We start from the raw sequence: 12,142 nt of genomic DNA on the forward strand, positions 1-12,142 counted from the left end.
AAACGACAAACACTAAATTCACCCCTAATAAAAATTGTATGCATAAACTGCCAGGCGATGCGAACCAATAATCAATTTTCATCTTGGAAAAATTCTAGTATTATTTGCACATTAAGCTTAACAAGTGCATATTATTTAGGTTTTTGTGACATTTGATTTATGAGTAGGCAAACCACATAATTAATTGATTGACATAATTAAATGTAGCATATATAGCTTATAAATATGCATGCATTTTACCGGTTACATTTATCGGAGGAAGATAAAAATTCAAATTATGTCGATTAATGATAACTGCTTACAAATGTTATTACAGGTTCTGTAAGCACGTGGAAAATTGAGATTTCAAAATATGCTGAAAGGAATAGGATGATAATTCCTTTCGACTTCGAGCTGCGTAGATCTGTGCTAATAAAATATATTTCATATTTGAGCAAGATTACAAATCGGCGTGCAAACTTGACAAAAAAATGACTGTGTCAACTTTCTTATTTCCTGAAACACATATTACACATTTTATTTAATAAAAGCAAAAGTGATGGAGTGGACACAATTTGAAAAGGCAGAATGTCATTTATCTGAATAAAGCCAAGTTTCATTTTATTAATGTATGTACTTTTTATTTAAATTCTGATTAGCATTCAATTAACAATTAAACATGTATTTACACACAAATCTAATTAATGTTCGCGTATCTCATACAAAAATTTCTTAAATAATCTCAATTTAAAAATCCACTATTAATTGTTACCAAACTATTTAGTAGTAAATAAATCTTCAAAATTCCGAAGGTATAAAGCACAGATCGAGTCCTTCTAATGTATCTTCAGTCCAAGTTTATGTACCTCCACCACGTTAAATAAATACATTATTTTCCATCGGAAGCATTGTTACGCCTTAATTAATCTTAATCATGTCATTGTTGTTATCAATATTTCCTCACGTCACAAAGTGCAATTTTATTAGCAATGCTTGCACATTTATGAAATTAAATAGAAACTTATCTAACTAATCAAGATAACGATTTGAAAATGATAATACGCAACAACAGAACGGCATTAAATAGAAAATAACAAGTCTTTTGTTAGTTAGTGAAGAAGAGGAAGAAACAACTTCCTTTCTCACTTCCTTCGTCGTCCGGTCCGGTGGTTTAGTTTCTTGTGTTTATGTATGTATGACATAGTGAGCAAATATGTAAATAAGTAAGTAATGTGTATGCAAATGCAATAACACATTTAAGTATTTAATAACAGCGTTTCTGTAACTTTTACGAGTTGTTGGGCGTGTGTTTCTGATTTATTGAGTGATAATCACTTTTAGTTCGTAAAGCTGTAAGTAACTTACACCATACGCAATGACCGCAGAAGTGTAGGGACAGAGGGACAATGTCCCCACGATGATTCGGTCTCCATATCATCTGAAAATTTGTCCATGTTATGTATACCCCTCCCTCCCATATCCTACAATGTTAATGTCCCCAGATGTCCCCACAGCTTCCGCGGTCACTGGCCATACGTAAAGTAAAACCTTGGCGCAAATTGGTAAACGTACCTTAACACAATTCATGCAAATTAGAATAACTTTAAAGTGTGAATTTGGTCTAGGAAATTATTGATCCTTTTTATTGAGCAGATTTGTATGTACACATTTTCATGAAAAATGTAACCCACATATGCAACTTTGAGACGGCATAATTTCCATAATTTTGTGATTTTGTCGGACATGCAACTAAATTCTAAATCATTCTATGTACTTTTTTAAAAAGAATTTTGAGAAATAAGACCAGATCACGAGGTCCTTCTCATCGGAATAAGTTGCATGATTAATTTTCATACATACTGATACGAAAACCACCGGATAACGAAAAAAAAAATCTGAGCTAAGTAACAAACAATCCAATCCAATCCACGTCCACTTTTCCTCCATTGTTTTGTTTCCATTTCATGGGAAAAGCAAAAGCTCGCATTTGTCGTAAAAATGGAAATGTGTATGTATTTACACCTAAGTAAGCTAATCCACAAGTTATATTCATAAAGTATAAGCTTGCTTCGCGTTTATTTAGGGCATCCGATTCCCATGCAAAAAAGCATGCCTGCATTTTATTTTATTAAATGCAGAATAACGACATACATAATTTTGCAAAAAAGTAGGGGGGAAAATGTGTATCATTCGTCTTTGATAACATCCTCGCATTTTATTATAAACTAGCTCACTTCCTGTTTCACTCTTCATTTTGCTGTATTCTTGACATTGACTCGTGTATGCAATTTGTGGTGAAATAAATAAGAAGTTTTTTGAAAACGGTTTTTTCGAGAATTTTCGAAATTTCGTGACGTACAGAAAATGTGAAAAAAAAATAAATCCAATTTGTGCCCAGTGATTAAAATCGTGCCTATTAATCATTCAGAAACATTGCATCTTTAATTTTATTTGTAATAATGATTACATTTTCAAAAAACGTTTTGCGGCGTTTCGCATTTTCAATAATATTTTTTTTAATCCCGCATTTTGCCCATTGTTACCAACTCGGATACCCCTCACCATCCAGCCCCACGCATCATCATCATCCCCCACATGGAAGAAATTATCGAAATTTTGATGAATTACGAAACCCACATCTTTACCAGTTTGGTAATAACCGGCAACCTCCACAATATCGTTCACCCTATGCAAATAATTTGCAAACATTCACCGTCCCCACGGGTCAAGCGCAATATTCTGTCCCGGTCTCGATGTCCATGGCGTTTCCGGGGTCAACCTCGTCCCCCTCGAGTCATCAAGTATCCTTGATAAGGCAACATACTTATCTACCTCCATCTTCACCCTCACTAAATCATCACCATCACATCCGTATTTTACACCAGAATCCATTACCACCACCACAGGCAAGAATTCTCAACTCGAATCCTCATCTTAACGGAGAAGATGAAAAAGCAGACACGAAATACCTCGAGCTTAACCTTTACAACAATAACAATAATCATCCAGCAGATCAAGGGAATTTTGGGTTGAGACAGCCCCAGCACCAGCAAGATGACGATGTAAGGGCTGGATTTAAGAGTCTCCCCTTTTATCCATCGTACCCTTCCTACACCTCGAGGGCTGCCCGGAAGGGGATTGTGGAAAATGATAGTGTTCACCAACACCAAAAATCTGAGCTCCCCTTCGTCACGTCAACCTTTTACAAGGAGCAGGAGAAGAAAAAGCCTGAAAATGTTGTTAATAACGAGTTGGATTTTTTTGGGAGAAAAAATCCAGATTCTTCTCTAAGAAAGGATGGATTCGTGCCGTCTCCGCAGGTGAAGATGAGTAGCAGAGGAGATGATAATAATGAAAATCGTGGTGGTGGTAATAATTTGGTAGGAATTGGTAATAATAATTTCCTGGTGGGGAGAGAGGGGGGCAGTTTAGTTGTAAATGATGACGGATGGGTCGGCTTGGAAGGGCCGAGGTTGTTCGAATCGCAGAAAAATAATGCCAGCGAGGGGATGAGTTTTAATGGCGGGGGGATAAAAATCTATGATGCTGCGACGAGTACAACGACAACGACGACAAGGGCGCCGGCGACGATGTCGACGGCGACCACTCAGAAGGTGAGGATGAGAGGTAAAACTTCTCGAGAAGTCATGTCTCATAATCAAAGTGAACTTAAAAGTAAGCCTGGTACGATTGGGGATACGTTCAAGACGAAAATTCCTTCCTACAAGACGACCAAGTTGGCAAAAAGTAGTAATAATCAGACTTCAATAGTGGCGGAAACGTCCAGTAAGAAGAAGAAGAATAGGTCGGATATCATTATTAACAAGACGTCGTCGTCATCCTCGTCTAAATCGGGTTATTCTAAGATAAGAAGTGACACAAAATTATTGACCACAAATCAGGATAACGTTCTTAATATTACCACCGTACCTCCGATAACCGTTGTCCACCCCGAGAAAACTTCCGCCTCTAAGATGCCCGGTGTCCCTGCCACCCACACGGATCGGGGCGAGGACTTGTCAACCATGGTAAGAAATTCTCGCAAACCGGAAATTACTCCTCCTCCAACGACGACCGAAAGTTTGAAAGTTGTCCAGATTTCTACGGCGGATAACATGTTATCCTCGCCGGGGACTAATTACTTCCAAATTAGTGAAGCCACGTCGGACCCATTTCCCGATAAGACGACGATAAAAAAGCAGTATTACACGGCTTATAATGACGCCGAGGTACAGAAAAGTGGTACTGGTTCCATTTCCGGTGGTCCATTAATTGGAGCATCAGCCAAGTACACGGAACCCAAACCGAGTCCAGGACAAGTCATGCAGTTCACTCCGAACGACGTGAGACCATCTTTCAATCCGAATAATAATTTCCAACAAGGACAAAAAAGTGGGGACACAATTGGGGGCGAAAGTCAGACCAAGTTCCACTTTACGCCTCCACAACAACAAATAATCGGTCTTCGTCCCCCCACCCCGTCCGCTCCCTACCCATTTTCGACCTCGATACCCATCGTGTCCAATAATTTGATCATGCCAAGTTATCATCATCCTCAGCATCGTTTTCCACGCCCGGGTAAAAATTTGCCCCATTTTCACCCCAACAATCATCGTCAGGCGAGACGACGCCCCATGATTCCGACCGTGTCGTACCCACCCCCACCACTCCACGGGTACGGAGGACAGCACCGTCCCCGACGGATGACCACGCTCCCCATCGCGCCATCCGAGGCGACCCAGTTCTCGGCAAGGTCACTCGACCTTGGATTAGACGAGAAAAACCGGGGGATGAAAAGTAGTATTAGCAATAAAAAGATCGTGAAGAAGAGTTCGGCCGGAGGAGGGGGGCAGAACTGGTTGAATTCCGTGATGGGGAGGAGGGACGGGGAGGAGGACGATTCTGAAGAAGAACTCAACGGAGGAGGAGGTCTCGTCACGGATCGGGATGGGAGACCGATTGTCGATCCGCAACATCCCGTTGTGATGGTGGGTGGAGCTTTTAAACTTATTTGCATATGCAAAATTTTGAAATGAAATTAACCTTGGCATTGACCTTGACCTTCCAGAATGCCCTTAACCCGTTAGGAAACCCGGCGATGGTTCCTGATCAACTTATCAAGTAGGTGGTCATGCATAAACTTGATGTACAAATCCAGTGGCCGCGGAACAGAGGGACAATGCCCCCACGGTTGTTCGATGTCCCCATCATCTGTCCATCTTATATGAACCCCTCCGTCCCCTATCCTCCAATGGCAATGTCCCCACATGTACCCACGGCTTCCGCGGCCACTGTCCAAATTCATGGGGTTCTTTACAGATTGTTATATTTACTTATGTGTCTAGAAAACACCAGAAAATTTTGGATCCCTCGTCCCTTATCGTGTTGGATAAGAAGGCAGTCATCGTTGTGATAATGGTGGGATGGTTGATCATTTTTGGGACATTGTTCTCCTACAAGACGTTCGGAAAGGGCGGTGGTGGGGGGAACAAGGGAGGGATAAGGCAAGGCTGGGAGCAGGAATTGTTGGGAGGAGACGCTTACAAACCACTCTTACTAAATATTCCAAAAGACGGGACAGACCCGTTCGTTGGGACGAGCAGGTAAAAATTTGTCAGCAATTATTTTGAAATTTTTATTTATGAGTAATATTTGAAATTTTGAATTGTGATATTTATTTAAGGTTTTGATTTTTGAAAGGTTTAATGCCAATATGAAGTATTTCATAAAATTATGCATATTTAAATAATATACTTTAAATTCCACTAATCAAATTCATGCAACGAGAAAAATCTTAAAGTATCATGAAGTAGTTACATCTGAATTTCTAATATGCTTTTCGAAATTTAAAAAAATTCTAAGATGGTTCAGGTTCAATGCCGGATGAATTATTTCATGAAATTAGACATTTTTACAACAATTTACGTTTAGATTCCATTTTTCAAATTCGGGTAACGAGAAAAAAATATCAGGAAGTGGATAAATATGAATTTCTGACATTTTTTTTATTTTAAAAATTTTCTGATAGGGCTCAACGCCAGATGAAGTATGTCATAAGGTTACAAATTATTCGATATAGCGTAGATTTTGTAAACTCTGATGCTTACGTAACGAGAAAAAAAATGTCCAATAATCAGGAAGTACTTTGCCCTAAAAACTAACTATTTTATATTTATTACGAAGAGAGCAAGTGCAGCAGATTCCAAAAAAGGTGAATCCTTGACCGTCATCTCATCTCACCTTTTCCAGGTGCATCATAATAATAACAACAAAAAAGGCAGGACGAGGAATAGTTGGGTAATCCCCGATAGGTTAAGATACGATTCACTTGTAAGCAGTGGCCGTGGAAGCCGTTGGGACATCTGGGGACATTAACATTGTAGGACAGGGGAGGGAGGGGTTTGTATAAGATGGGCAGATGATGCGGACATCCAACAACCGTGGGGACATTGTCCCTCTGTCCCCACCCTTCCGCGGGCACTGTTTATAAGGTTGGATTTTCTCGTCAAAAGGGCTCCAACAAGTTGATTGTTGGTCTTGGTTATGGACAAAAAAGATGCAGTCTCTTCATCTTCACCTGGATAAAGGATAACGGGATTCGTCTCGAAACATGGTAAAACTTTCGGAATCGTCGTCTTCTTCTTCTCAACCTTGAACTCGATTTAATTGTTTTTCTCGTCTCTTGTCGTCGTCTCTTCTAGAAAGTTTGTGTCGGATGAAACGTTTAGCTAAAAAATATGGCTGGATAGTTACATATTTTTGCTTTAAGAAGTGATTTTTTATGCATGAATTCGAAAAATTATGTGATGACGGAATTATACGTTCGCTTTCTATTTCTCGCTAACCTTAAGAAAGTAAAAATATAATTTCTCTCATAAAAAAATATTCATGTAGAATAATTCAGGTGGATGGCGACCTTTTAAAAAATAAGGCAGTCACGAAACAACGCATCTTCAAAGTTCAGATTGTGGAAGAAATTTTTGGATATAGCGAGATTTTTTTAGGCAGAGGTCGGCAAAATTCGGGAATCGTTTTGAAGTTTTTAAGAATTTGAATAGATTTTTTTTTAGATCTTGTAAAGTTTGGATTTCAAATTATATATTGCATAAACGATTAATCTGCAATTTAATTATTATGATTACGTATTTCAACATAATATTACTTTTGGCTGTAAAGTCTTACATTTAAAAAAAATTCATATTTATCCTCATGTCACAAAAAGTGTTTAGCGTTAAAAATAGGAAAAGTAGATATTTCAGAATTCGAATTCACATAATTCATAATTTTTTGGTTGGAAATTTTATTTCAATTTTATGAAACGAACATACAAAAGTGTTTAGTGTCGAAAGAAAATATTTCAGAATTAGAATTTACCTAATTCATTTTTTTGTTGGGAAATTTTATTTTATTTCAAAATATAACGTGAAACGAATTCGCCGACCTCTGTCTAAAGGCCATGGTCACATCTTTAAGATCCTCTTCTACCCTCATCATCATCATCCCTTGTGATGCATGAGTGAGAATAAGGGATGAAAAATCCGAGTCAAGGTTCTCCACCATTTCAGGTACCCTTAAGTGCATTCTTGTTGCATCCCTGCTGCAACCTGTGACTGGAGAAATCTCACCTGCATCTCAAGTCCTCCTCTCCCTTAAAAAATAAAATCCGTCCCTGCGTCACTTCCTGGCTGGCTGGCTTGGCCCTTAAACAAAGAAGTCTCCTCCATATAAAACCAAGCCTGCCACCCACTCCCCTCCTCAATTCCTCTCCAGCCCTCACTCCAAACACGACACAAAGTTCCAAAGTTTCTGAACTTTTTTCTGAAAATGGGGAAATTTCTCCAAGTCATCTTCCTCTTCGGGATTCTCGTCTCTGTCGCGTTCGCCGCTCCGAAAGAGGAGTCCGCGAGTGTAGAGGAGGCGAAGGAAAAGTCGTCGTCGTCGTCCACGACGCGCGACGTCGCGGTCGTGGATGACACTTGGTTGACGTATTTCACGAATAATTCGTACATCATTGGCTCCGTGGTGTTGGGCTCGGTCCTCTTCATCGGTGGGTTGGGGGTTCTCAGCTACTATGTCTATTACGTCTACGCCGCCTACGACGCGGTGCCCGTGACCAGTAATGCGGTCTATAATACCAGCCCTGGACAACCGTACGGGTTCAATGGTGGATACCAGTATGCGACGGGAAGGTAAAGAAAAGAAGCGTGGGTTGGTAGGGTGGAAGGGGTGGATTTTGGAGAGTGGGAAAATTGAGACGATTTTTTTTCGGAAATTTTTCATTTGTACAGATTTTTTGGTTTTGATGACGGGATGGTAAAAAAGAAGCGTGGGTTGGTAGGTTGGTAGATTTTTGAAGAGTGGGAAAGTTGAGACGATTTTTTTTTCAGAAATTTATCTTCCTACTGAATTTTTTTTGGTTTTGATGACGGGAAGGTAAAAATGAAGCGTGGGTTGGTTGGTGGGTAGGCGTGATGTGTGGGGTGGATTTTTTGAAGAGTGGGAAAGTTGAGACAGTTTTTTTGTTCTATTTGGAATTTTGCTTTCTGTACTGAATTTTTTTTGTTTTGATTTTTTTTTCTAGGGCCATGGACGTTTCCGGACCGAACTGGGGGATGAACTTTGTCAAGGTTTTGGACTACATTGACATCGCTCGGAAGAACTATGAAGGTTTCGACTGGCAAAATCTGGACTGCCAGAAACGCGTCCTTTGCGAACTCAGCCAGGAACACAGCCTTACTGGAGAGACGGGACGGAAGATTACGAACAATTATTTGTTGAGGTACGTACATAATTTTATTTTTTAGAATTTTGAGAGAGTATTTGGAAATTTGAATTTTTTGGAAGTTGATCAATTTGAAAATTGAATTGCTTATTCGGAAATTTAATTTTTTTTGAAACTTTTTTTATTCCAGATTCGTCGACGTCCTGGACGGTCTTCCCATCCCGCAGATAATCCAAGCTTATCTGGCCGAATACAAGGAAGCCATCACTGAGGGAAAGAACGCCAAGAAAACTTGTAACGAGATTTACTCTCACAAGTGCAAATTCTCGCTGACCAAGCTCGTCGAAACTATGAAGAAGGAGAGCAAGAAAGAGTAAAGAGGGGGATTTTCTGGGGGGAATGGACTTAATTTCATAACAATTAAGCCATCAATTAATGACAATTGGATTGAATCGTTTGAAAGTTTTTTGAAATTCGGGTAATTTATTGCTGTTTTTTTTTGTAAAATCATTGAATTTTTTTTTGTCCTCTACAAAATCAACTTACTCAATGCAATAATTTTAGTTTAATTGTTGACTCTTAAAGGCTAGTTAATTTAATTATGATTATAAATACTTGACATTTTTGGTTCGTTAATACTGTGATGACTGATGGACGCATACATACAAAAAAATATACGAAATCTGAGCGACGACTTAATTAGTGACGATATTTACGTATTAATTATATAATTAATTACTGAAATGGACGCTTAACTGCACAATGTGACCATGATTTAGACGAAAAATAAAGATAAAGTAAAACTGAAAACAAAACCGACATGTGAAAATGACGCTGAATTTCTTGAATAAAAATGAAAATAATTAATATTTATTTATGTAAAATGTACAACTTTTAAGAATGAAATGAACTTGTACTTATCAATTTTTGCTCATCTTTTGACATGAATGATAACACAGTCACTGATCACTTAACAGTATCGTTTAAATAAATATCAATATCGGGCACAGCATAACGAAAATCACTTAAAAGTCAGCAGACCTGCTGATTAACCCTGATAATTTGACCACCAAAACAATTAGCACTTGTCTTTTCTAGGGCATAATTCCACATTTTATAAACCGTTCATGACTCCCGAGACGTTTCAGTTCAGTCATTCATCATCAGGGTCGTTTAATCTCCATTTTTTCACCATTAACTTGGATCATTTTCATTCTGCTGAGAAAATTCAGTAAAAAGTAGTGCACGCATGGGACAGACAGGTAAATATGTAGGTGGAGAAGGTCAAAATAAGGATTTTTTTAAATAAGTGGTGGTGGTGGTGCTAAATTTTAAAATATAGTCAAAGTTTCCGTGGAAATGATCAGAAAATTGGTGGTGACATGAGAGGAATTCGATACCGGAAAAGGGTCGACGGGGTGGCGTCCTGTCTATTTTTCTATTTTGTGATTCATCTTGTTACTCTTTTCGTGATGGGGGCGGACAACGTGTCAGTGTCAAGTTCGGGTAAAAAATCGAGAACATTTTCCGACTTGTTAAACATCGTGGGGGGTTTGGGGGGCGGTGGAGGGAAACCGGAAGATAAGACATTTTTTGGGGAGGACGCCGATGGAAATGAGATCTTGGTAGGGACCTGGTTTCAATATGGGTCCTACACCCTAGCCACGGCCATGTTTGGGACGGGATTTTTGGTCGCGTGTGCCGCCACGGCGGTTTATTATGTACTTTTTGTCGTCACGGATCCGAGGCAGAGTGGGTTGACGAAGAGTAAAAGGAGGTGGGTGAAAAAATTGGAAATAAAGGATTTTTGAAGGGATTTTTGGAAATTTTGGATATTTTTTTCAGCTTGTCCTCAACGACTTCAGCAGTTGATCGGATTGGTAAACTATTTACCACGGTGGATCTAGCGTTTGACCTGTATGACAGGTTTGACTGGAGTAGTGACGAATGTCGGAGGAGGATGTGGTGTCATTTTAATGGGGGAAATAGTGACGAAAAGAGGACCTTTATGCCAGACTGGGTTAAGAAGAGTAATTATTGGTAAGAGTTAATTTTGGTGATTTGCGCCATAGTTGAACTATGATGTATAACGTTGGCGCAAGTTACTTTTGATTTTTGTGACAAGGAAAATTGTAGGTTTGATAAATATCTTTTTGTGCAAACAGGAATCTTCTAAAAGTGGTCAGTTTAGATGACGCGACGAATTTGGACTGCTCCGAAGATACTGATGACGTCTGTACATTTCCATTTGACGAGTTTGGGAATAAAGTTAAATCGTTGTATGATTAATTAATTAATTTTAATTTTTGTATGTATTGCTCAACTTGAATAGCGTTTTGAATAAATAAAGATGCCAAGTATCATTATAGATTTACAGGTTATTTTGACATGTTGCACAAATATGTACCTATGTAAATAGAAGCAGAAAAACACGTGAGAATCGTGTATTGAAATAAAATTGGCAAAAATAATTACTGCCAAATTTCTGCGCCGGCAAAAATCGATTTTGCAAATAAAATTGAAATTTAGTGAATCGTGTATTGAAATAAAATTGGCAAAATAATTACTGGCAAATTTCTGCACAGCCAAAAATCGATTTTGCAAATAAAATTAAAATTCAGATATTTTTTTTTACATTTTAGTCAATCTCCACATTCTCTTCAACTTCTGTAGCATCTTTATCTAATTCTCACTTTTGCATAATCTATTACATCCATTTCTTAAAACTGGCGTTGAAATTAGGCATAATTATTAATAATTTTAAGGTTTATGTAATCGTTCTGTTTGTCCCTCCTTCTGTCTATAAATCGGAAACTATAAACCAATTTTGACCAAATTTTTGGTAGAAACATGCTAATTTCATTTAGGGTCAAGTTTCTTATGTCGAAAATCATATCAGACGAATAATCGAATCGAGAATAAATGATAAACTTGTGAATTAAAATAAATGACAATTTAACATATTCCTCAACTTAAACAGCGTTTTGAAGAAAATGGAATTGTTAAGAATAAATAAAGCATGAAAGATAAGTGGTTCATTAGTTTGTAAAACAAACAAATAATATTTTTTGCTAAATATTAGTCAAAATTCTGGAGCAAATAATTTTGGTTTGCATTCTACACAGAAATCGAAAGCTGTTGTGGCTATTTTGCCAATATTTTGGCAAGTGATTCATAAAATCACTTTTCTTACTCGTCAATTTTGCGAAAACAATAGAAAATTTCAATCACTAACCAATTCCCCACAAATAAATAGAACTTATCTGTCATCTGTACACAGTAGTCTAGTTCAGTAACAATTCTCACCCTAAAAAACACGCAAGTTTTTCCAATTCCGACCAGTTTGACGAGACGAGTCTTTTTACTTTTATTATTGAAATTGTGCCAGATTGAAATCGAAAATTTACTTATTCGAAATTTAAATACGTAAGAAAGAAAACC

The 12,142-nt window shown here is 38.1% G+C and overlaps 2 protein-coding genes across 2 annotated transcripts; both read left to right on the forward strand.

The window, feature by feature from the left end:
* Positions 1 to 2,540: 2,540 nt before the first annotated feature.
* LOC110844373 lies at positions 2,541 to 9,516 on the forward strand. The gene is made up of 5 exons (XM_035848233.1): positions 2,541 to 4,967; positions 5,048 to 5,100; positions 5,325 to 5,582; positions 8,561 to 8,758; positions 8,892 to 9,516. The coding sequence occupies exons 1-5, from the start codon at positions 2,733 to 2,735 to the stop codon at positions 9,076 to 9,078; spliced, it is 2,931 nt and encodes a 976-aa protein (XP_035704126.1). The 5' UTR covers positions 2,541 to 2,732; the 3' UTR covers positions 9,079 to 9,516.
* Positions 9,517 to 9,825: 309 nt separating this feature from the next.
* On the forward strand, positions 9,826 to 11,075 carry LOC110845020. The gene is made up of 3 exons (XM_022091375.2): positions 9,826 to 10,478; positions 10,547 to 10,741; positions 10,867 to 11,075. Exons 1-3 carry the CDS (start codon positions 10,084 to 10,086, stop codon positions 10,988 to 10,990), a joined length of 714 nt encoding a protein of 237 aa, XP_021947067.1. The 5' UTR covers positions 9,826 to 10,083; the 3' UTR covers positions 10,991 to 11,075.
* Positions 11,076 to 12,142: the final 1,067 nt, after the last annotated feature.

This window comes from Folsomia candida, unplaced genomic scaffold, assembly GCF_002217175.1.
Source record: "Folsomia candida strain VU population unplaced genomic scaffold, ASM221717v1 Fcan01_Sc002, whole genome shotgun sequence".
NCBI lineage: Eukaryota > Metazoa > Arthropoda > Collembola > Entomobryomorpha > Isotomidae > Folsomia > Folsomia candida.

Bases quoted from the DNA above. Each gene is read 5' to 3' on its own strand.
- LOC110844373 (XM_035848233.1), top strand. From the start codon at position 2,733: ATGTCCATGGCGTTTCCGGGGTCAACCTCGTCCCCCTCGAGTCATCAA. The intron at 5,583-8,560 runs GTAAAAATTTGT...TTTTTTTTCTAG, and splicing joins CCGTTCGTTGGGACGAGCAG to GGCCATGGACGTTTCCGGAC. The intron at 8,759-8,891 runs GTACGTACATAA...TTTTTATTCCAG, and splicing joins ACGAACAATTATTTGTTGAG to ATTCGTCGACGTCCTGGACG.
- LOC110845020 (XM_022091375.2), top strand. From the start codon at position 10,084: ATGAGAGGAATTCGATACCGGAAAAGGGTCGACGGGGTGGCGTCCTGT. The intron at 10,479-10,546 runs GTGGGTGAAAAA...TATTTTTTTCAG, and splicing joins TTGACGAAGAGTAAAAGGAG to CTTGTCCTCAACGACTTCAG. The intron at 10,742-10,866 runs GTAAGAGTTAAT...TTGTGCAAACAG, and splicing joins GTTAAGAAGAGTAATTATTG to GAATCTTCTAAAAGTGGTCA.